Source organism: Amblyomma americanum, chromosome 4, assembly GCF_052857255.1.
Source record: "Amblyomma americanum isolate KBUSLIRL-KWMA chromosome 4, ASM5285725v1, whole genome shotgun sequence".
NCBI lineage: Eukaryota > Metazoa > Arthropoda > Arachnida > Ixodida > Ixodidae > Amblyomma > Amblyomma americanum.
In genome coordinates, this window is record NC_135500.1 from 219,055,676 (window position 1) to 219,081,117 (window position 25,442).

A 25,442-nucleotide genomic window follows, 5' to 3' on the forward strand; every position below is an offset into this window, starting at 1 on the left:
GTAAAGAGTAACATATTTAGTTACTTTTTTTCGGTAACACATACAACACTGGTGGCCAGCACGGGGGGACCCCCACCTGCTTGACGGATTGCCAGAGCACATGATGAGATAGGCACAAAACCCATCAGAAAATTGTTTGAAGGGAATGATTACCACCAAGTGAAGGTGTGTTTATTTAGAGGGGGTGGCTCTTAGGCCTAAAGGTAGGAGTAGGGTAGTGAGTTACAGGCGGCTCAAAAGGCCTGATTCTTTGGTGAAAATCAGAAAAAAAAAACAGGTCGCTGCTTCCTAGGTTGTACAGTGACAAGAAAGGGAGCCGAAGCCTGTGCAATGTTTAGTTAGTCATTTATCCAGGTAAACGAGCGTGCATGTGCAAGAAGCAAGCTTGTGAGAGCAGATGTGTACTGCCATTGCTTGCTTGAGCTGAGCTGTGTGATCAGGGAATCGCTAAAAGGCCAAAAATTTTCTAGCCTTTCACCCTGGAGAAGCATATTGTTTTAATGGAAAGACTAGCACTTCTAGGTGCTCAGTTGTATGCAAAAAAATTCTAGCAAACACAAATGACTTAATGCTAAGGTAAGATTTATTTGGAACTCTTAACATGCTTATTGTAGATGACTGCAGAAACCAAGGAGCATAGTGGGGATGTTTTATTGTAGGCATCTTTTGGAAGCATGTCTTTAAAAATAGTTGCAATGGATCCACATGCACACCTGGCTTCTATTAATTAGTAGTGCGGGCATTAATGCATTGCATTTATTATTTTCTCTCAATTTGGAAGAGTCTCAGTTGGGTTCACTTGAAACACATGGAAACCCTAGAATGATTGGTGATGTTGGTGCTGTAGTGAGGAGTCCAGCGCAAACAGGTTGCAGATGGGGGCATGATTCACCATTTGATGCTGGCCAGTAATTTACCATTTAGATTTGCTCCTGTGTTAACTCTAGCAGCTGCTTCTGAGTGTATGCCTTACTATGGCAACTGGGTCAGTCAGCATTGTCAAAAAGAAAGCACCTTTTCGCACATAACAATTGTCACACAAGACCGGGGCTTGTGAATTGGAGCAGAATGAGGACCTCAAAAGCTCATTACATTTCCTGCTGATGAGTCACATTTAGCACTTGTGTGTGGCACGTTCATGAGCACCGTTTGTGGGGTTATCGCAGAAGAGAAGGAACAAATGCATTTGTCTCAGTGGCAGACTCCTGAACTTGGGGCTTGTTCTGTGCCTCCTCTTATGCACTAATGCAAGGGGTCTGCTGTTGAGCCTTGTAGCAGGATACTCATGGCACCCTGCCTGCAGTGTAAAATCCCTGTTACGGAGCAGGCCCCTCATTCTCAACGTGCAGAGCTTTGAAACTTCGGGGTTGCTGTAGGTGTCTGGCTGCACGGCTCGACGGTGAACCCTGTAGGCCAGACACTCGTGTGCCGAAGGGGCCGAGAAGGTTTATTGGTTTTTAATAATTTTAATTATTAGTACTCAGTCTGGTTCATTATGAGCTAAATCAGATGTACAGTGCATATATAAAGGGGTGCATGTTGGCTGTTAATTGGAAAGGAAGAAGGTCAACAAAAATGCATCAGCCTTGCATGCAAATTTTTTAGTTATTGACTTTGACTAGCTCAGTATGGAACATGAACAGGATGTGCAGCACCATACAGAATGCATACCGGAGGATCTGGTTTATTGTAAAGGCTTGCATATTCTGGTAATGGCTTCTTGAAGCTGTGTGATCCATACGTACCACCATGTAATGACAATGTAATTATTTTGCTGCCCTTGATGCCACTGACTACTATATGATGACTTGCTAAAATGTGAGTGCTTTGCTTGATAAAAATAAACTAATAAGCTTATCATCGAGGTGGGCTTCAGGACTGGTTTTAGAATGTAAACTTGGGTGTTTGTCTCATCAAAAACGAGTTGAATCTGGTGACATCCTGGTGCATTGATCATAGGCTGTTATGTTGCACCCTAAGGGGACATGAGAACCAACACTTTCAATTCGTTCTGCTAGTCAGATTTGCTGTATTGGCTGTACTTATAACCCACATTCTTTCCGAGGGCAGTACAGACGATGTGGAATTTTCTGCAGGCACTTGATAATTTGTGTGACATTAGTAGCCTATGTAAGGGTTTCTATCCGGAGTAAATAGTTTAGCTGTCAGCGTTGCTTTTGTAGTGTGTTTAATTTATACATGCATTTTACAAGCATGCATTTGTACATATTGATACATTGTTCTTTTTCAATTTTGCTTAGAATCAGTAATAGAAAATAGAAGTGTGCAATCTATGAGCTGAAAAGTGGATTTGATTGCATTTCTTGTTTTTGAGTAATTTGCACATAGCTCTCTAACTAGGGACAGTTACAGGCATTTGACAGGCGTGCTTGAATTTTTTTTTTGCTACTCACTACTATGGCCACCAATACATCTGGTACATATTTCTTGCCCTTTTCTTTTTGCTGTGGTTTGTAGTTATGCTGCAACCACAAAAGTAAAAGGCAGAAGGCTGATCCTCATTTTAGTGGCACCATGTCAGGCACTGATGCTGCACGCATGGCTGACTTTCCTTATTGAACCATCCAGCGCAGTGTACACAATGAAAGCGGCGTGACACCTGCCACTTCTGGCAGACCCTTTTTAATAGGACAAGGTCCTGTAGCCCACACTCTAGTCTAGGCCTGGGCAGGCTGAAATCAGACCACACTAGCAGCAGAAAGAAAGGAATGGCGGCTTATAAGGGCACGCTGTGGCAGCAGCAGCAGCTGCAGCTGCATGCATGCCCACCTTTGCGTGTGATCTGTCTCTCCCTCTCTCCTTCTCTACTCTTGTCTCTTTTCTTTCTTTCGTATTGCCTATGGCATCTGTCTAGCTTATGGCATTGTCGCGCAGTTTCACTCCATGATTCCCTCTATCCTCTTGCTGCTGTCTCTCTCTCTCTCTCTAAACGGTCACATGTTTCGATGCTGGGCAGCATTGCGATTGTTTAGCACTCGCAGAAATGCGTTGCGAGCATTGTAGACGCAGACGCTGCACTTGTGAGGTGCGCACTGCTCGCCGATCTGTTGAACCGGGTGTGTATATGTCTTGCTTTTGCATGGGTAGCTAGGGTGTGGTCTTGTGCTTGTGGGCAACGCCCTTAAGTGCTTTCAAAAGGCCAGAATTCACAAAAGCCCCAGGCTGTGAGATTTTTTGCATTATTTGGGCTTTTGTAGACCACATAGTTGGCTTGTGGGGTGCTTCCTTATTAACGGGCTATCTTCTGGTAGAAAGTCTTCAGAATTAATTTAGCATCCCTTTCTGTGTACTTTTGATTTGCAGTAATTCAAGCTTGATTGTTTTGGGATTGCTGACTTTCATCTTTGTGCCAAAATTGATGTCAATAAGCACCATGCTTAAACTGTCTGATGAGCAGTGTGTGTGCTTATTTATTTGGGTTTGTTTATTTTGTGTTCCTAAGCACTTCACCGCCAAAGTATGTAATCATTATGCTGGCACCGTGACGTAATGTGTTTGTTACCATGCATGCCTGGTTTTTCTGTATTGATATCATTTGGTGACCACAGTTCGGTTCCAGTTTGTGGTTTAGGAAAAACGATAGTGAATAGACATTGACATGTTGATGCCTTGATGCCTCTGTATTGCCCGAATAGTGTTTACTGTTGTTTGAATAGGACTGATTTGCTTTCTTGGTACGTTCAGAAGGGCACATTCTTTGATGTATAGTCAGTAAAGATCATCTAAATTCTTAATGCATATATTGGCTTTGGTAAAGCTTCTAATATGTTCATGGATGGTGTATTGTCTTATTTCTTTATCACGCCTTTGAAATTATGTTTAGAGAAACTTTAATGTATTCTTGAAGTTCTTAGCATGTTGCAGTTGACGCTGAGTGAGAAATTGCAGCCTTTTTCCACAGTTTGTCATATGCTACATAGTGTTGATTGCAAGCATTCTTCCTAATTACAGATATTCAAGAAATACCGGAGAATATAAAGTACCTCAAGTCCCTCCAGAGTGCAGATTTCAGCAGTAATCCTCTCTCCAAGCAAGTTACTTTTAAATAATATCATGGAAGTGTGCATGTAATAATTAAGTAATTGACTTATGTTTGATTTTTTGCTTCCTTAGACTCCCGGCTGGTTTTGTACAGCTTCGAAGCTTAACAGTATTGGGCCTTAATGATGTCTCATTAACACAGCTGCCCCATGACTTTGGCAGGTGAGCAAACTGTTTAAACCCACTATTTTATTTATAAATACCTTACTTAAATTGAACCTGTGCATATTTTTGCCACATGTGACTGGTTGCTTGAAGAGAAGGAAAAATTGGAAGTGCCCGAGTGTCCTTTAGCATTGTTGCTTTTTGTATTAAGGACTACAGTAAAAAATTGCCCTTTATGCAAAACTTGAAAAATGTAGTGTGCTTATGTGCTCACAAAGCATAGTATCCATTTCGTCTTACCTGCTTTTTGAAGTGTTCAGCTACATGTTAGCAGAATGACTGCGTTGATTCAGTTAATTGATAACCTGCAGTGTGGAAGTAACAGCACAAAAGTAAGGCAACAAGATTGAATAATGCTGTGCATCTGTTTTCACAATAAAGTGGTTCCATATTTTATTGTCTAGAGACCATATTTTCTCGCTGCTTGCCCGGCAGCTTCCAACAAATGCATTCAAAACCCCATGCTATGGTTTTTGTCACATTTCTGTTAGACAGCATATGCCTTGTTAACTTTTATGTCTTTTGTACAGTTGTTCTGCATTAGTTCAAAATCCTAGCAGCTTTTCATTTTTTTTTTTTTTTTCAATTTTCCAAGGTACCCATTCTCCAAAAATAAATGTATTTCAGGTCAGGACAACGTTATGATCCATCACTTAAAAGGTCACAGAGCACATACTGAGCCCTTAAAAGGTTATTTTCAAGCTCTCACAGCTGTTGATAATATTAATTTGGCAAATAATATTTTATAATTGCTGTTCCCCTCATAACATGCAATTCGACTTTTTGTGTGACCACCAATTTATGCTTTATGAGCATATTCTTCCTTCCTGGGAGGCATAGTTGGAGGTCGTAAAAAGTAACACATTTGGCTGCGATTTATAAAGTTTTGCAAAATGAGAAGTAGAATATGATTGTCATCAGCATATTGTTAGAGTTGCTTTTTGTCAACATTATTGAAATTTTTTTCATTCATGAATATTATATGTGCCCATATCCTGATTAATTTGCATTCAGTGAGTGGCTCTGTTTAATTGAGCTTGTCCCTGGAGGCCCATTTTTTTTCTACTCCTGTGTACTAAGATGCAAAAGGTTTGAATTTGTTGGAAGTGCTATAGGCATTGAGGTCTTTTAGTATGTGTTTAGGGCATAGTGGGCTAGTAGAAACATTATAATTAATTTTGAATGAGCTGGAACTACAAGCTATGCGAAATTTTTTGGGTAACGTGATGTGATTTTTACGAGTCACATATTCAGATATGGTACTTAGAGCATGTTCATGTACTTCTGAGTTCTAAAACATACTTAGCAGGTATTAGCAAAATGCCTACTAAGGTAGTCATTGGAAAATGATGGCTGCAACATTATTTTCAGTCTTGAGAATTTTGACACCTTTGGGTTACTGGCTTTGTGTTTTTACAATTCTGTTTTTGTTGCTGACTAACCTACAACTGGCTTTTTGCAGTTTATCGAATCTTGTGTCTTTGGAACTGCGAGAAAACTACTTGAAAGGGTTGCCACTCTCGTTTGCATTCCTGGTCAAACTTGAGCGGTTAGATCTCGGCAGCAATGACTTTGAAGAGCTGGTGAGGCCTCATTCCTGCATCCCATATTTACATGCTGTCAGTTCTTTGTCTCTTGTCTGCCATGGATGTTTTTCTCTTTAATGAACACTGCGTTACATGGAGGGGTTACAGAAGGCTCACTTGTGTATTGTGTGTAGCATCTTTTGTGCCTCCATGTGTGTCTACTTTTGTTGGGGGCAGTTTTTTTATAATGAATAGAGCATTCTTGAAATCCGTAGGTGTGGTGATGTTTCCAGTGTGTTTAAGGGAATCCCCGAAGGTGAAGTAAATTTGTAATAAGGGAGTAATTGCTCATTAGCATCGACCCAGGCACAGCCACAGGGCTTCAAAGGAAAGCTATATAACCATTACAGAAACTTCTTAGTTCAGGAAGGATTCGTCCCGGTCTGGGGATAGAACCCAGGACCACAACCTATCCAGGGCACTCACTCTACCAATTAGGCTAAGCAGGACTACTGAGTGATGGCACAGTGAGACCGAATCGATTGTCAACTCAAAGCGGGAAAAGGGTTGGTTTTCTGGTGCTGTAAACTGAATTTGTGGAGCTAATTTCTGGTGGTGTTAGCTTTATGGCTTTCTTCAGAAGTAGTCATGGCATTTGTAAACTGTAATATCAACAGGCCTCAACCTCCTAATGAGTGTTTCATCTTGGTACTCGCTTATTTATATGTGATGATTGCTTAAATTGCTGCCTTGTTTATATTGCCAAAATGAAATGCTACTATTACTTGAACTTACTAGTGGTTGTGAACTGTTGTGGACTAAAACTGCGTGTAAGAGTTTTGCAGAAAGCATTCAGGCAACCCTTTGTGTCTGTTTTCCTGCAGCCTGTTGTTGTGGGACAACTATCCAGCCTCCAGGAGTTGTGGCTTGACTCTAATGAGCTTTCTACACTGCCTAAGGTGAGTCCCACTAGATTTGTTGATTGTGCTTAAAATGCAACATGGGCCCAAATTTCCAAAAAAAGGCCATTGAGCAAACAAGGGTAGGGAGATGGGCTCGTTATGACACGCATATAAAAGAAGCCAATAGTCATCGAAACCAAGGAATGCATAGGGGAATGTTTTTCTGTTTAAATTTGTGGCGTTTGTCAGTGGAAAATAGTTTAATTATATCATGCCTAAAAAGTGATTGATTGGCAGATTTCAGCATTCCATTTACACCTACTTGTGTGCAATTCAGATAACTATTACAGAAATTCTTGGTAGGCTAATATAGTGTCTCGCTTCAGCGGTGACATACTCGCACGCCTCCAAACACACAGGCTCCAATGCCAACAACTGTTATTGCACTCAAGCCTTCTTCCCACCACACCCCGCACTTGGTGCTCCACTAGCCCCCCCCCCTCCGTGTTTTGTTGCCTGGAACTAAATCCATTGTAGCGTGTGGCTATGGCACATGCTTGTGCCACCACGCTATCCTAACAATAGCTTCTGCTGTGCTGTTGTGCATAATACGACACTGGAAAGTGCACAGGAGGATTCGGGCTGAGCTTTGTTGGCAATAAAATTCCTTTTTTTCCATTTTGCTTTGGTTTCAGCTTGTGATTCTATTTTTTTTAGTTTAGTTATATAACGCACTTACAGTCATAAGTTATGGCTGGAACAGTTGTCATCCCGAAAGAGCGTATATAAGTATTTACCCATTAGCTGACGCATCTGCCCTAAGCAGTGTGTTCAAGCACATCGGTACTGTACCACCTTTGGTGCAGGGCTTGTGCGGCAGCAGCATGCTTTGGCATTGAGCAATTAGTGTGCAGTGCTTGAGGAAAACAGGATGCATGTGAAAGGAGTATTGGAATATCACACAACCTTGTTGGAAAGCTACAAAATGATGGAAACATTGCAGAAAAGTCGTAAAGCTTAAAGAAAAAAAAGGCGGTCGATTTGAATAGTTAGGCAAATCAGAATTAGGTACACTTGTGCTATGTGGGTATTTAAGTTAGAAAAGAATGGCAACCAAAAAATTAAAAAAACGACATTTCAGATGTGTGACTGCAGGCAAGTTGCAGCTTGCCTTTTTAAGCCCTCGTTTTGTCAGCCGTCAGGGCTTAAAAAGCCAAGCTTAACTTGCCCGCAGTCATACCTGATGAAGGAACCAAGTAGGTTCTGAAATATGTTTGAATTTTTTTTCTTTGGTTTGCATTCTTTTCTAACTTAAATTCCTTTTCCCAACCAGAGAGGCCTCTGTCGAATGTTTTCTTTTGTGTGGCCATTGTTTTTTGTTGTTTATCATCCACCTGCCACTGAGGTCATGTAGCTTTGTGACATGACCCCCCCCCCACCCCCCACATACGCACATGACGCATAGGCACGTGTGCAACCTGTCGTGTGTACATTTTCAAGAGTGTCACATTGTTAGTCTTCGTTAAAATTGAGGGCTACTGTCTAACTTATAGCCTCGGCACTTGCAGGAAATCGGGCAGCTTAGGCGGCTCATGTGTCTAGATGTATCCGAGAACAAGTTGAGCCACCTGCCAGATGAGCTGTGTGAGCTGGAGTCCCTGACAGACCTGCATCTCTCCCAGAACTACCTGGAAGCTCTGCCTGAGGACATTGGCCGCCTAAGGAAACTCACCATCTTTAAGGTACACAGCTTGATGGGAGAACCATTTTTGTTTTACCTATTCATCATTTTAGAGTAGTGCAGCAAAAGTGGAATGTGACACCATGTTGCCCTTGTCGCTTTCTTGTTATGCATTGTGCTTCTTGCTTCCAGCTTACTTTTGAAATGGAATTTCTCTTTCTGAGATTAGGCTTTGAGCATATGTGTATTGAGTGTAATATCCTGACTGCTTGTTAATTTAACTTTGCACAACACTAAATCATGCCCAACTGAACATTTACTGTTGCTACCATCCATTAGTCATCCATTATATGCACTGCAGCATGACATTGGTGGTGGGGGAATGTGTTGGTTTTGTTTCATTGACTTGTACTTTCGCTAATGGCGTCTTGGAAGCTGATTCTATAGTCAGCATAGTTCTCGCTGATCCTCCTTTAGATATCAGTAAAATAAGGAGGTGCGAAGGAAGGCCACGAAGCGTCTGTAATGAGTATGTTTTTAATAGTGAATTTATGAAATGCATGGTAATTTTATGTTAGTTATATTATGCTAAGTTCCCATTTCCTGCGGTTCATGCTGCTGCTTTGTGCGTTGATATTACGCTTCATTGCGTGTTGCTGACAGTGATTTATAAGACAACTTTTTTCTGTACTCCAGAACTTTCATTTGCTACAGGACTATAGACACCTAATTTTAGTTGCGTGTTTTCTTCGTTCTAATGATGTGTTGGACATTAGAATGCATGGATCACCGCGTGGTATTTGTCTGTGGCTGCTCAGTAATTTATAATTGGAATTATTCTATTTTGCTGTTTCAGTTTCGGTTTCATCAACCAAATGGATGCCATTAACGTGTAGTTAATGTTTAGGTCATGCGAAGCACAAAAAAAAGCTTTAATATAATCGCTGATATCAGCAGTTATATTGCCGGTTTTTTTCATGCCTCACGTGACCTAAACACTAAAAATCACAATTACCGCTTTGTTGACGAAACCAGAGCCATTCAATGATTTTCTGGCCATGAGTTTCATGTAGTGTTGGCGCCGGTAATGGCACTGAAACTCTGAAAGTACAGAGGCTGTTTTCTCTTTGCCACCGTGGTGCTTTTTGGCCAGTTGCGATCACGTGATTAGGCGCCGCCATGGATGGTCCACTCGCTCTAGGAGCCGACGGGGCGCAGTGATTCCTAAATGGTTGGCTGGCTTGTTTTACGAAGTAGCTCATTCAGTATTGCATCTGTGTGCGTGCATGTGTGCACGTGTGTCAACCTTGGGGTCGTTCAACGACCTCCCACCACAAGCCTACGGTGTGCGCGGACAACGCACACTCGGGGGGGACTGAAGAAAACAGGAGGCTGTGCAGCTCTCGTACGGCACTTTCAAGACTTTCTTAAACCTTCATTTCATCTAAGCTCTCAATCGTGAATACTTTCATTGGTTATTTTTAGCGCAATAACGATGACCAAGGCGGCCGCAAGGGAGACTTTCTTCACCCAGCTGACGACGCACTCGCCGCGCTGGACCATTTCTAGCACCAACAGCCCAGTGTTGCCCGCGCGCCGCCCGCTGATTGCGGTACTTTCAGAGTTCCAGTGACTTTAGGCGCTGGCCGCTAGAGGCACCACCTGTTTATAGGAGTACACTGAGCCGCCACAGAACTCGTCAGCTACGATTGTCTTATTAGCTTATGTTACAATGGGCTCAAATGTTTAGTCTTCAAATAGAATTCGCACCTTTCATTAGGCAATTGCGGGAAAGACGATGTTTGCCATAAAACTACCTAATTGCACAAAATTTTAATAACTCAAAATTGCCGTGGATGAAATGTTTTAATGTGACAAGACACACTTAACACCCACGTGATGAGCCGCTAGGCTGTTTGCTTGTCTTCACTCATGTGCCTTCACTTGGTTCTATCTTACCACAAGACTTCCAGCATGTAAGCGAAAACGTTACTGTGGTCTTTATTTAATGCTTGCTTTATAAAGCGAATGGTGCATGATCGCGGTGCTAAAGTGTAGTCACACTAGGCCGATCTTGGTCGGCAGACCATTGGCAAATGCATTTATGCGTTCTTTGCCTAATTGTCACACTATGCCGCCGGTTTGGCATACGGTGGTATCGGCGGGGTTTCGGAGAGATCGGAGCAGTCAGGCGGCAGCCAGCTGGTCTGGTCTGCCAGCATGATGCCTCGCTGTCTACGCCAACCAGTTGCCGCAACCGGTTTCACTTGCCCCGCCCACATCCACACTGTGTTATTGCTCCCATTCTCATGTCTTTGATTTCAGTATCTGCTGGCCACATTTTTCTCCTGCTTGTTTAGTGTATATATTGTGTATATGCTAAATGAGTGCTACATAATAATAGTGCACGCCATTCAAAATTTACCGAGTCTGCGTGATGTCCCTCAGGAATTTTGCCGTTGATGATGATTACACACCAGCATTATTGTTGTTTATGATAGCTATGTACAAACAAGTACTGCTCATTTACATGGCATAAAATGCAAGCTGTGCTCTTCTTATGTTAAATATTCTATTAACGTGCTAGCATTAAAGGTCCCATTCTGCAGAAAATTCGGCAGTGGTGTTGTGAACGAAAAATTCCCAGAGAAGCAGTCTAGGTGGGCCACCTAGGCCTCATGACCTTGTTGCGTCATCACAACCTGCCCACGGGATTGTGAGCAAGCTGACTACCATGGCAGGTGGTAGTTAAATTAATGATTGGTCGTGAGAGGTTTCTCAGGAAGAGCAACTGGGTCGCACAAGCCCTGATGGTGGCAGCACCTGCCATTGCAGGGCAGTGGTTGAGTTACAGGATTTTGAGGTTGTCACTACAGAAACAGAAATACAAGTTTTGTCTTTTCTTTTGTGAAGTGGCAGCTTCAAAACCCTGTAACTCAACTTATGTGATAGGCAGGATAATACTTTTACCCTTATTGCGTAGCTTAATGTCAAGAGAAAGCAATGGTATGCATTCTATCAAGTTTCCTGCAGCAAAATTTCTTGAAAGCTCTCGGCAAAAAATTACATAACATATTGCTTAAGTGCACAGCAACTTGTTGAAAACGAAACATTTTGACAGATTTGCCTGTCTGGTTGGGTTTGAAGACTTATAATAAACTGCACATCTCCAACCAAAATTTTAACTTTAACCCAACGTTGCAAAGCCGACTCATCAGGGGTGACTGAGGGCAGTAGCTAGCGTATTTAAGTATGGAATGGGGGGCTGGGTGGGGGTAAAAAGAACGACAGCTGTGTCGCGAAAGACGCGGGGGAGGCGGGTTTAGGCTGTTATTCACGCTGGCGCACTGCAGGGAGGTGCTGAATGGCGACTTTTTTTCGTTGCGTCCAAGAGCGAAGTCCCTGGGCATATACTGGTGGCAGGTTTCCTATTGTGCAGTTGATATTGTTCGGGGTGGTTTGGATATGCCAGGATTCCAGAAGGAGCCTCTTGTGGTAATTTGTTTCGGTTCCGAGGATGCGGGTTTCTTCAAAGTTGATTCTATGGTCGGAGTCCTCGGAATGTTCGGCTACTGGATTGCGCTCTCTTGCGAATTTGGACGTTGTTCTTATGTTGCCGAATTCTTGCTTTGAAATTTTTGGTTTCGCCGAAGTAGTTTGCGTCGCGCATGGAATTTCGCTGCTTCAACCGGAATTTTCCTCTAATTGCATCCAGTCTCTCCTATGTGACCATATTTGATTTTAAATAGTTTTATCCAGAAGTATTTCGGTGACTATTTACATTATTAAAAACGACCTAAATGGTTGTCAACAAGCTACACTGACGATAGCTGCCGTCCCCGTTGAGCATTGCTTAGTAGACAAGATCACACGGGATCACACGGGCGCTTCCTGCTAATTATATGTGCATCCTGCGATGTCAGCAAATTCAATTTCAGGTCACTGTTGCCGGAACGGCACTGGATGGTGATTTTCATGCGCTAAAACTAATGAATTTTCTCTCCACTATCGCCGAAATCGCACTCTCGAATCGTGTAGACTATTAGGCCTATTTGTCGCAGAAGGGGGCCAGTGTCGACTGTTTTGAAATGTGAAAATAATTCACAAGCATGCACATATTTCGAGGCGGAGATGAGGCCACCTATTGCTTGGAGTGCTACTGCCTTCTTTGTTTTCCTCGGCAGGTCCGTGTCACTGGGGCAGGGAACCGAGACTTTCCCATTCGCTCCTCTACAACAACATTCCGACGTATGACAAGCGCTCAGCATGGTCCCACTCATGCACATTAAATTACCTGAATGCACAAAAACATAGTAAACGTCAAATTTCACGTTCAAATTAACAGCGGTGGAGATTCCTTCTCGGTCGCAAAAAGTGCTGAGTTCCTTGGGCAGTGCACTTCTGCAGATGGTGGCTCCGCAGCGTGGCAGCCATGAACGGCGTATGAAGCACCCCCATTGCACTAGAGAAGTTTCATGACTGGAAAGCATTGAAGGACTCTGCCAAAACTGAAACTGCATCAAGAAGAAATTCAGTTATAAATTATTTAGTGATCGTAGGGGAATATAAGCGGTGGTCCATGTATACAAACGTCTACTGCATCATTTGAAAGAAGAAAACGTGCAAGTTAAAAATATGTTGTCTATACTCCTTTCATGAAATTCCATGATAGATCAAAACCTCCAGCTGCAGTAGTGTATGAATTGACTACTCTATCAATACATACCTTTCATGTCATTTTCAGGCATGTTTGTTTGAATGCACTGGCTTATCCTGTGGCATTCGCTTTCAGCTAAACCCCTGTGATCAGGCTGACCTAAGCATGTAGGCTCTACTATTATCATGATTACCATTCTGAATGCCAGGAATACCACCCATGAATGTTTTTTATCAGAATAGTGTATGACGTTACGACTTGTCAGGGTGCAGAAAATACACATTTCTGCATGGTAGGCCATGAAGTTATCATCTTCGGTGTCTTCCTGATTGCAATGCATATATGAACAGTGCATCAATCACATGCTGTAATTCTGCCACTTTTCTGCCGGTTGGCTATGCCAGGTTGACCAGAACAGGCTGGGAAGTCTGCCAGAGTCAATTGGGGATTGTGTGAGCCTGCAAGAGCTGATCCTGACTGACAACCTGCTGACGGAGCTGCCCACATCGATAGGGCGCCTGGTTAACCTGAACAACTTGAATGCCGATTGTAACCAGTTGTCGGAGCTGCCAGCCGAGATAGGTCAGCTGGTGCGGCTGGGAGTGCTCTCACTGCGTGAGAACTGCCTTCAGCGGCTGCCCCCCGAGACTGGCACGCTGCGACGTCTGCATGTGTTGGACGTATCTGGGAACAGGTGTGGTAGTCTCTGTATGCACACAGTGTGGAGATTAGACTTGCCTTGGTTTCTGTATCTTTTTTTTTTCCTGTGGATACACCAGTCTGTATGAAGGTTGATATTCAAGCATGGTAATGAAAAATATAAGATGTGCATCTTTTTTAATTAAAAGAAATGTTGGCATTGTTACAGTACGAGAGAAAAAACTAGAACATAGTGGGCAAGCACAGTCAGCCTTTCTGCAGGTAAAGGTATCGGTTGTTTAAAGAAAAAAATTTTTGGGTTTGACCATATCTAATAATGACCGTACAGTCAAGCTCAGGTATATGGAACCGGGCTATTTCAATTTACTGGCTATATTGAACGCACAGATTATCCCGTTTAAAATCCCATGTAAAAGTATAGGAAAGTCGCGCTCTATAATGAACTACAATTTCGCCAAATGTTTGATGCATTGAACTGCATGCTGCGCCCCTGCAAGGGGTGCTTCTGCTAGCAGCGCTCACTTTCTGCGCACGTGCTCACCTGTTGGCAGCGCTAGTGCTGTGAAACCGCATGACGAGGTAAATGTAAGGTTGGCTTGATTGTGGCCTTCAGTCTCTTGTACTCGCTTTTCACCTCACATCACTGCCATGCAGTGAAGCCAGCCTAACTGAAGCCTCACGGCGACCCTTTCCTCACGTGACGGGCATCGCTGCCAAAGGCGTTGAAGAAACCAGTTCTACCTTAATTTTAATGAGCTACAATTATTTTTAGATGTACTGGTAACACGATTACACATCTTATGATGGGCAGTGGCTGGTTCCAAAGCACTGTCTGCAGTGGCTTCGATGCGAAGCAAATTAGAACTCGCAACGCGTAGCGAGCAGTGCGCTGCCAGCCTGCTGGTGGGTGGCATGTCACTGCAAGAAACCCATGACTAGCTTTGGTGCAATGTATTGTCGCTTCTAGGTTACAGATAAGCTTATTCATAGCCAGTTTTTATATATTGAACTCTTTTGCGATCCTTTTCGAGTTTGATATATTCAGATTCGACTGCATGTGATGGACCATTGTGAGCTAAAATTATATGTTGGGTTTTGTTCTCTTGTGTTTAATGTAGTGGTAAGGTAACTTTTTCAAGTGCAAAACTTATTATCCTCTCCTTCTTTTCTTTCTTTATGTTATAGGCTTCAGAATCTGCCTTTGACGGTGACTGCTTTGAACCTGAAGGCATTATGGCTGGCCAAAAACCAGGTAGGAGTGACAAAAATTTTTTTGCATAAATAAAAAGCCACCACGATGGCTTAGTGTAGTCATGGTGCATGGCTGTTGACCCGAAAGACGCGGATTCAATCCCGGCCTCGGCGGTTGGATTTTGATGGAGGAAAACTGCTAGAGGCCTGTGTACTCTGCAATGTCGGTGTACACTAAAGACCTTAGGTAGTCGAAATTATCCGAAGGCCTCCACTGCGGGGTCCCTCATAGCATGAGTTGCTTTGGGATATTTAAACCCCATAAACCATAAACCAATTTTTGCATAAATGTATTACTCATGAGTGAAATATTTCTTGTGATGTATGTCTTTTAAGATGGCAGGCACTGTCATTGGTCTGTTTGCTAGTGTTGTGTCGTGACAGATGATTGAAAAATGGTAAGCTACTGGTCTAACACTGTGAGACAAACTGAACCTGCAGGCAAAGGGCTACTTGCCTTCGTTTTAAGTTGGCATCGCACTTAGGGGTGTGTGAATATCGAAATTTTCGAATACGAATCGAATACGAATATGAAGAAAAAATGGCTTCGAATATCGAATTGAATATCTGGTCAGCACAAAAAATAAACTCAGAAAAGATAAACAAGCAAAAATTGTTGCTCATATTTTTAAAAAAATAGTCTTTGGCCTTTGCAACTAAAATAAACAAAACTAGACTGCCTGAGCACCGTATAAAAAAAAAACACGATGTGCGCAAAAATGTATACTACTTAATTGAATTGCATAACAGTATCCAACCTGTAATGTGGTCAGGCAAAATGCAATCCATAACATGACAGGACTGGAAACAAAAATAACATGATGGCTATAGTAAAAACCTCATTAATTCGGAGTTGAAAGAACCGACAGAAATGCCCAGGTTATTTGAAGGTCAACTTATAAAATGCCTCGCGGCCTAAAAAAAAAACGCAAATGCGGTAGTCTTATGAGGCGGCTGTATCGTGCAAACACCTGTAATCCCGTGACGAGCACGGAGTTTCGGCGTGCTGGAAGACATCGCGAACGTAGGCGAGATGGGAATGCGCATTGACGTTGGAATGGCGAGACTGCTTCTAAAAAAGAAAAAAAAAAGTGAAGAGCGACGCTTCAGTCAGCGTCTGAAAGTGGCATGGTGCTGAGATTGGACTACTAGCGAATGCGCGGGCCAACAGTTGCCATTGCAACGGGCGAGTGGCCAAGCTCAGAAACCAAAACTACGCGGCCAGGTTATTTTTTTGACCTAGTGACAGGGGCTCTCCGAACATTGTCACGCCTGCCGTTAGGCCCACTTAAGAGGTGCATGGGTTACAGTGCACCATGCAATACGCGGGATTTTTACAGGATCGCTTGCCCTGTTGTGACACCTCGACTCGCCCTTCGGGAGCCTCACGCGAAATTCCGCAAGTAGGCTTTCCCGCATAGCGTAGTTGACCAAAACAGGATGGCGGTCGTCACGCTCGGAGAGTTAAGGTGACGGAACGAATGCCATGGGTGTGGGCATTAATTAGATAGCATATTACGGAAGGATAAAAAATAAACGCGCTTTCGCGTTGCAATTGTTAGAAGCGGGTCACCCCCATTTTGTTCGCAGCACGTGTGGTATGTGGGAAAGCCCACTTGCGAAATTGCGCACAAGGTCAAGCCTAGCGGCATCGGAATGCGATCGGTCCACGCGATAAACGATGGAGAAGAAAGAGAACAGGGCCTTTATATTGTTTTCCTGGAACTTTAAACTCAATATTCAGATAATTTGCCCAGATATTGCGCTTTTGCCACAATCAAATTTACGAAAGTCGGCACGGTATACGATCGCTGCCGAGTATTCGGGAATTTCCGAATATTCGAAAATTCCCGAATATCATTTCTCGAATACGAATATGAACCGAATATGAAACATTCGATTCGTATTCGAAATTTCGAATATTCATACACCCCTACACTTAACCCTTTGTGCAACAGTGGGACATGTACTTAACCCTTTGTGCAGCAGTGGGACATGTGCCCCACATGCTTCAAGCACCGGAAAACAGAAAACTTTGTAGCTGCGTACCATATTTTTGCATGCGGAATACTACTAAACTATCAAACAAGTCATTTAGTGTGTTTTTATATTTTGCTGGTTGGCCTCCTTGGTGCTCTGCGTATTTTTATACGCATGGGTGCACAGTTTGACAAAATCAGTCTTCGTGGGTAAAAAAAAAATTGGAAAATTGTTGAGCGTTTGAGCCTTTTCCATCTGTCAGCTGCCTCATAATACTACTTGAAGTAATTTTAAATTTTTATACAAGTTGTCTAAGATGGCCAAAATACTGAGGTAAGTATGCATACCACATTCGAGCTCTTCTTACGAACCACTGGTAACACCGTGTGTACCCCTTTTTTCTACAAAACCAATAGTCGAAGCAGCTTGAAAGTAATGTCATTCAATTCCTGGTGTCATTCTGAAGGCAGATTTAGTACAGTAAAACCTCATTAGTACATACCTGCTTACCAAGTAGTTAAGGTTAAAACGTAGTTGTGAGAACTCCCCGGCTTAGCCACCATTGAAACCCATGTATTGGCTGACTGCCTAAGGCATAGTGGCTCATGAAATGCGTACTGTTTAAAACATACTTTCCGTCATAGTTCAGCTGATGCCGTGTTGTGACTTAAAACATTTTCTACCTTTCCAAAAACCGTTATCAATGTGTGGACTGCCAGCGATAAAACATTACGGCCATTTCAGCCGTGTTCCAATTGGTGCGGCGACATCCATGTAAACGGGAGCCCAGGAAGCGTTGCCCGCTTCTGTGTTTGTGCGCGAATGCACCGTTTAGTAATATTATTGCCAGCCCTATCACAGCAACCATCACCGTCACCCCATCAAGCCCGTATGACCTCGCACTGCGCATGCAGTTGCGTTACGTTGTGGATGTGTTGCGGCCTTGTATGCCATGGTGCTAAGCACAAAGATGGACCTCATGGAAAAGCTTGCTCCCTGCCTCACTGATTAAGAGACTGTTATTACTGGCAACTTAAAATGACCTCGACTTCTGGTCGGTAGGACGCTAATAAAGTGCATGTGCGTGTATTTTTGGGGAATTTACTGTATTTGTATGCATGTGAGAAGTGCACAGGTTGCACCTTGTAAAGGATTGAGTTAGCTTCTAGTCATGAAGACCCAGCATGCCTCTTTTAGAATGTTTGTCCTCTTGTGACTTGTTTGTTCAGTGATGGGGGATGTTTTGTTTTCTGTAAAGGCCCTAAAATTTGCTATTTATTTTCTTCCCTAGTCCCAACCCATGCTCAAGTTCCAGACAGACTTGGATGAAGCAACTGGGGACAAGGTGCTCACATGCTTCCTATTGCCACAGCAGGATGACCACACAGAGAGCATGGGTGAGCATTGCATGCTTGTGGGCTTTCTTCTCTTTGTCCTCCTTCCATTACAAACTGGTTGTAATACCTGTCTCAGAGATGGCATAACCCCAGTAATTCAAGTAACAGTTGTAATTTTGAAGTGCATCCTATCTCTCAACCTGCGTACGTACACCCTGCCTGCATTAGTGTTGGTGTGCTGGGACTTTTCCCAGTAGCATATACCTGACACACCGTATTTACATGATTGTAAGTCTACTCCAATGTAAATTGACCCCTCCCCATATCAGGAAAAAAATTGGCAGTGGCTTAGCTCTGCTATGCCAGGATATAGGTTGCGAAAGCTAAGGCATAGCTTGGTTAGTCTTGGTTAATCTTGATTGCAAGTCCAGGTTAGTCTGGTTGTCTGGCTAGTTGCTGTCACGTGGTTCATCACGCAGTTGGTCACGTGACCAGTCATGTGGTGGGTCACGTGGTGCGATGTGAGCACGGTGGCAATGCAAGCACAGCGAAACTGCGAGTACGTGGCCAATGTAGCTTTCGCTACAAAAAAGAAGGGCGTGCCCGTGGGCGCATTCCACAACGAAAATTTATTTGTCACTGGACTGGCCGTCCGCACTTGCGCCATCATCCTCACTAGTGCTGCCGTCGTCATCACTGTTGCGGTCCCACAGCATGCCTTCCTAACGTTGTTGTCCTGCGAAATCCCGCACTTCGCACACAACCGTCCCACGAAATCACGTGGAACAGCAAAAAAATTTTTGCCTCTCTGCAGCCGTCACACCTGCATCACCCATCCCGAAATCTTGAACTTGCGACCCAGCGCGCAGTTCATTTCTTAGCTTCAATGAAAGGCAGTCATCATGAACGTAGCCATGAACGAGCGCTGAACCCTTGCTGGACCCAGAGCAAGCACTGATGACGATTGACTAAGCACTACAGTAGAAACTGGTAAAACATGGCCAGCAGTGAAGTCAGATCTGTCAAGCAGAGCCTGAGAGAAACTATGCTTGAGCGGCATCGGGTCTTCCATCAGCTACTGATACTCCCCGGAAGTGCTGCCTTTCTGAGTGGCCGTGCTGCTGCGATTCGAACAGCGGCCCTTCCATCAACTATCGACACACCGATGAGCACTGAATGAGCACTTAAAGGTTAAAAAAAATGAAAATTATTTTGAACAAGTTCAATTCAATTCAATTCTTTATTCAGCGTGGAGTGCGCAGAATAGCCAGATACTACTGTGTGGAGCAAACATAAAATTGCAACCATGCTATAGCTGCCCGGATATCTCATGTCTCACCTTTATTGACGGTGCCATGCTTTGGTTTCAATTGTTAGTCGACCCCCCACTTTGGATTTTCAAAATTTAAATAATAAGTCGACTTACAACTGTGTAAATGCGGTAAGCAAGTTCCTCATTGCATTTGCAAACACAGCTGATAGGTAAAAAAAAAGATGGTAACAGCTCATGCATGCTGCATGTTGTTTTCTTCAATGGTGTAGAAAATCGTTTGCAGTCAAAAATTGCTTAATACAAAAATCAATTTTAAAGCACTTACCATTTTTCCTCAAGGTTTGAGTGCATGCTTCATGAGCAAATTTTTGTTTTATATGAAGTTATGTAAGCTGAGATTTGCTTCCTTCCTATTTACTGAACTTTTTTTTTTCAGCTATGATATGTAAGTATTTGAGTTTGACTCATTCGATTTATCAGCTAAAACTTGATTTTGTGCTTCTTGTAGAGCTACAAGAGCATCATTTTGAGCACTATTTTGCTCTGTTTTATGAATAAACCAGGGAGAGACAGTGCATTATGTCCCTTAACAGGATTTGATATTTCTTAGGGCAGTTAAACATCGGTTTAACAAAGTTGGTAAAATGAGCAGTTTGCTTCAATTTCGCTACGTCGAAATTTGTCTCCTAGTGTGCCACGAATTCGCCAGAAATGTGCTCCATGTAACTCACAGGGAAAACATTTTCTTCGCCAGCAGTAACGGCGTTGAGCGCGCCTTGCTTATATTGGGAGCATACGAGCCGCCTCAACTTTTCTACCCTGCCAACCACCTCGTGGGTGTCGGAGACAATGCACCTTTTTGGAATTATGACATTCCCTGTCCCACTCGTGCTGCAGTGCTTTCTGCTTCTCGCGTCATCACTGCTCTAGTGCGGATGGGGCAGAGAATGCCACATGGTACATGCAGCGTGGAGTGACGTGATTTGATGGATGCCGCTTTGTGGTTCTCGCGGGCTCGTGGTTTTCGAATGACGCTAGGAATGGCCCAAATTTGTTGAGCCACAGCGGCGAGGGCAGTCATGTTTTCAAAATTCTAAAAACTGATATGGCTACTGTCTGCAGGCTACAAATCTCTTAATTGCCATCAGGTGCCTGTCAGCAGTGGGTAAAGGATGACTCATAGAATTTAGTTAACCCCTTAACTAGTTAACACATTTCTCTTGTTTTTCTGACATCTTCCAGCACTGACATTGCTATGCCGCAAAAAGCTTCTCACTATCTGAAAAAAAACTTATTCTTAAAACTAGTGGCGGGCTTTCCTGAAGCCCCTAGTATATGGACATGTAGGCATAAACACTAAGGAGAAAGAGTACCTGCGCCGAAGGGTTCTCTGATGCTTTGCATTCTGCTCTTAGCGGTAGTTTAAGTGTCATCCATGATTTTTAATGAGAACACTGGCATGACTGTGTGGCTGTCTTCCCGCAGAAAACCTGCTCCGAGACAGCACAGAACAGGACAGCCGGCTTAGCTGGGACCAGAAGGCCGAGAATCGGTCGTCGGCCGTGAAGTTCGTCGAGGAAGCTGTGGAGGAGAAGCCGGACAGGGACCTGGAGGCAAGTGCTCACTAACTGTCGTTCTTTCCTCTCCACTCACTCTCAGAGCCATTGAGTGCGGCAGTGGCATCAACACAATTGGGGCTGCAGTAACCTGTGTGCCCACACTGTCATCTCTCCTAACCTAATACAGTCAAACCCAGACTTAGAATTATTGCTTGCGTCGAACTGTCAGACTATCCCCTTGAAAATCCCATACAAAAGTATAGCAGCTGCTGTCCAATAGAACATTTGATATATCAAAGTGCGCCACGCCTCTGCCAATGACCTTCTTCTAAAGGAGCTCCCGTGGTAACTTTTCATGCGCAGACAAGCAGGGTCGACTGCGCAGCCTTGGACGTCTGCTGGCAGAGTAAATGCTGTAAAACCGCGTGACAATGTGTACCATATTTACACGATTGTAAGCCAACCCCCCCCCCCCCCCCCCCCCCCCCCATATTGCACCTCTGAAAAAAAAAAAAAATAATAATAATGCCGTGCTTGTGGGCCCATTCCAAAATGAAAACCTATTATTTACTGGACTAATCATCCACACGTATGCTATCGTCCTCACTAGTGCTGTCATTGTCATCACTGCCGTGGTTCCACAGAATGTCTTCTAACATCGTCGTCTAGAGAATTTCCCACTTCGCAAACAACCGCAGCCTGTCATCGTCCCGCGAAATCCCGTACTTCGCAAACAACCACACCACGACATCGCATGGAATGAACGAAAATGTTTGTTTCGCTGCAGCTGCCGCACCTGCATGCCTCCATCACCCGTACCAAAACATCGAACTTGCAGCTCAGCGGGCACTTTTTTGTTTCTTTGGCGTATAAAAAAATGACAGCCATCATGAAAGTACAGTCGCCGACCGATTTCTCGGACCCGAAGGGACCCGAAAAATGGTCCGAAAAATCCATGAAGTACAAAAAAAATCACTTTATTGAGATGAAATCGGCTTGAAAAGGTCACAGATTTTGCCTTGCAGCAAATTTCTCTTGCTGGCGATGATTTGCACCTATATTTGCGCCAAAGTTGTGCTTTCACTGTACACGCTTAACAGCAAGGTCACGGCGTTTAGTTCAATTCTTTGGTTGACCCGGCGGCACTGGCGGGGCCATGTTGTCCACAACTCGAGTGTGCACCACACCGCTCGTCAAACACATGCAAAGATAAGGCACTTTTCGTTCAACGTGGTGGAACCGCCGAACGCAATCACAAAACGGCGAACGGATGTAATTTCTTGAAGACTGAGCACCGCTCGGTCGACGTGGTCGGAGATATCAAAGTGACGAAACGGCGAATAATGAACCTATGAGATCCGCCGCGGTGGCTCAGTGGTAAGGGCGCTCCGCTACTTATCCAGAGTTCCTGGGTTCGAATCCACGTTTCGATGGAGGCGAAATGCAAAGGCGCCCGTGGGCTGTGTGATGTAAGTGCACAAGATCACCAGGTGGTCAAAATTATTCCGGAGCCCTCCACTACGACACCTTTTTCTCTCTCAGTCCCTCCTTTATCCCTTCCCTTAATGCGCGGTTCAGGTGAGATATGAGACAGATATTGCGCCATCTCCTTTCCCCAACAACCAGTTTCCCCAACAACCGGTTTCCAATTTTCGAGGTATGAGACAAGGGATAACCGCCAGCGAGGGCGATGACAATCCGACTGCCACCTCGAAGTGTCAGAAATCGCAGAGACCTCTACTGGCAAAAATGAGGTACTGAAAGTATGTCAAGCCAATCCAACTGTAGTAAATCCACCTCAATCCAAGGTGGCGCCTTTTGCGCCGGCGAAAAACCGATAAGATGGCCGATTTTGCCCGCAGGCGACTGAAATTAGTCCGAAAATCGAATTTTCGGACAGTCCGAAATATCCGTCACGAATGTGTATGTGCTTCTATAGTCTGACTAACGGTGCCTTATAGAAGTCCGACATATCTTACAAGTGCGAATTATTGGAGTCCGAATTACCCGTCGTCTACTGTAGCCATGAATGCTTACCAGCCCCGAAGCACAAATATGCTTGGCGAAGCACTACATCAAAAACTGGTCACAAATGTCAAAAATGGCCGGAAGTCAAGTCAAATGCGTCAGAGCCAAAGAGAAACTGTGTGTGCGAGTGACATTGGCTCTTCCATCAGCTATCAACGCTCCTCGGAAGTGCTGCCTTTCCAAGTGGCGGTGCCACTGCGATTGGAACAATGCTCCTTCCATCAACTATCAACGCTTCTGTGAGCGCCAAGTATGCAGTTAAAAGCAAATAAAAAAAATCCGAACAAGCACGCAGAATGACCAAGTGCTACTAGGTAGAGCTGCAGAGAAAATATAATTGCAACCACGCTGTAGCATCCCTGATATCTTGTTTGGCTTTTCTTTACTTATGGTGCCATGCTTTGGTTTCGATTGTAAGTCGACCCCCCCCCCCCCCCCCCCCCCCCCCGCTCTTCGGATTTTCAAATTAAAAAATAATAGATTGACCTACGATCTTGTAAATACGGTACATGGGGTGCGCACGAGCTTGAGAGTGGCCTTCAGTCTGGCGTTCTTATTTTTAACGCAACACTGCTGTCATGCGGGGAAGCCAGCGCTTGATGCTCAGGTTGTCATGCGGTGAGGTTAGTTGTTCACCAAAGGCTTGCAGTGACTTTCGACTGGCGTGCTTCGCTGCTGAAGGCGACGCAGAAATGAAATGTACCTTAATTGTAATTGAAATAGTATTGTGTTTATGCTGTACCGGTAGCAAAATTATACCTCTTATGATTGGTGGTGGCTTCTTCCAAAACTCCGTCTGCTGCTGCCTCGATGCCGGCGGACAGCATATTGCTCCAGGAAGCATGCTGCTGGCATGGGTGCACCGTATTCGCACTTCTGGGAGCACTTCTGGGTTATAGATAAGCCACTCTTTTGCTGCGTTTCATATGTCGAATTATCGATATATCAAACTATTTCACGATCTCCTTTGAGTACAATAGACTGTACACATTCAGTGTGTTAAAACTGTTGGCCCATGTTACAGCAGTGCTGATCTGTGAAAATATTATGCAACTGTAACAATTAACGTTGCCTGAAATCTTGGGGAAACCATGAAGGCCGTTAGACTTGCGTTGCAAACTTGTGACTAAACTGAAGTTCTAAGCAGTTTTTTTTTTTTAATTTGTACATAGTCGTTTTTACAGTATCTTTTGAACTGTGTCATGCCATGCAGTCTTCATCTTTCTTTCTGCTTTTTCTTTCAGACTCAGTTTGTTCGTCATGATACTCCTCATCCAAGGGAGCTGAAGGCACGGCACCAGAAGTTTGTGCAGAAGACCAAAAACATCGATGGTCATGTGATGTCACACTCAGACGAGGTGAGAGGAGCTTCAGTGATCAGGTTCACCTTCAGTGGCAAATAGAAAGCTCTGAGTGCTAGTGCATTTTTTTGTTTTTAGGTTTGGTATTAGAATATGCCACTTGTCCATGATATCTGTTTTTTGGAGAAGCAATAGTGTTTGCTGTGAACTTGTAAAGGAATGGAAGTGGAATGTACCGTATAAATGCGTGTAAGGGCCGCACTTTCTTTTTCCAGATTTGGGGGCCAATTTTCGAGGTGCTGCCTGTACATGCGATTTTAGAAAACAAATCTTTTTTTTAAGTAAGAACACACCGATCAGGAAATCAGCTGCATTTATTCTACATTCAGGCGCCACTCGCGGTGTATTCCGACACCAAGCTGGTGCTGTGGTAAAAAGCTCTAGCCACCCTAGCTGTACAAGAATTCCACAGGAAGTCTCGCAGCACGTCCGCTATCAATGCGTAGCCGTTGAGCACCTCTTCTTTCAGTTTGGGAAACTTGCATGGCTTGCCTCGAAAAGTGCGCTTTTTGAAGCTTGTGTTCCTCAATGCATCCTTTTGGTTCCGCCATTGTCGGACGCACCATACTTACCTGATTCTAACGCGCACCTTTTTTCAGAAAAAATAAACCCTAAAGTAGCATGCGCGTCAGAATCGGATACAAACCGAAACGGCGCGAATTTCATCCCGCCCATCGTCATTGCCATTTCAAAATGACGCCGAAGCTGTTTGTTTTTGTCTGTGTCAGCAGCAATGCTCGTTGAAGCTGGGAGCCTGGATTTGTTTTGTGTAGCACCATTGCAAACGTTGCATCTACGCGCTTCCTGGCTGAGATGGCAGGGACTGCACCAAAGGTCCGCCGCTTCCACTATGAGGCCGGCTTTAAGAAAAAGGTCATCTTGTGCGCAGAGACTGATGGCAACAGAGGCGCCACATGTGTTTACTGAATGCCGGATGTGTTCGGGACTCGAGAAAGCAGAAAGACCGCATGTTCCTCAGTAAGTCTACCCGCAAAGGGTT

At 44.0% G+C, this 25,442-nt stretch overlaps 1 protein-coding gene across 42 annotated transcripts in view; it reads left to right on the plus strand.

The window, feature by feature from the left end:
• Positions 1-25,442, plus strand: part of LOC144129383 (protein lap4-like) — a 166,815-nt gene that overhangs the window by 47,126 nt on the left and 94,247 nt on the right. For 38 of the 42 annotated variants that reach the window (XM_077663466.1, XM_077663463.1, XM_077663479.1 and 35 more), the window contains 10 exons: positions 3,973-4,051; positions 4,135-4,224; positions 5,690-5,810; positions 6,638-6,712; positions 8,224-8,397; positions 13,398-13,687; positions 14,839-14,905; positions 18,176-18,281; positions 20,980-21,107; positions 24,326-24,439. In XM_077663466.1, coding sequence (XP_077519592.1) covers positions 3,973-4,051; positions 4,135-4,224; positions 5,690-5,810; positions 6,638-6,712; positions 8,224-8,397; positions 13,398-13,687; positions 14,839-14,905; positions 18,176-18,281; positions 20,980-21,107; positions 24,326-24,439 — 1,244 coding nt within the window. Of the gene's footprint in view, positions 1-2,919; positions 3,078-3,972; positions 4,052-4,134; positions 4,225-5,689; positions 5,811-6,637; positions 6,713-8,223; positions 8,398-13,397; positions 13,688-14,838; positions 14,906-18,175; positions 18,282-20,979; positions 21,108-24,325; positions 24,440-25,442 lie in introns of those variants that run through there. The other 4 variants (XM_077663473.1, XM_077663476.1, XM_077663496.1 and 1 more) reach the window with 2 other exon arrangements.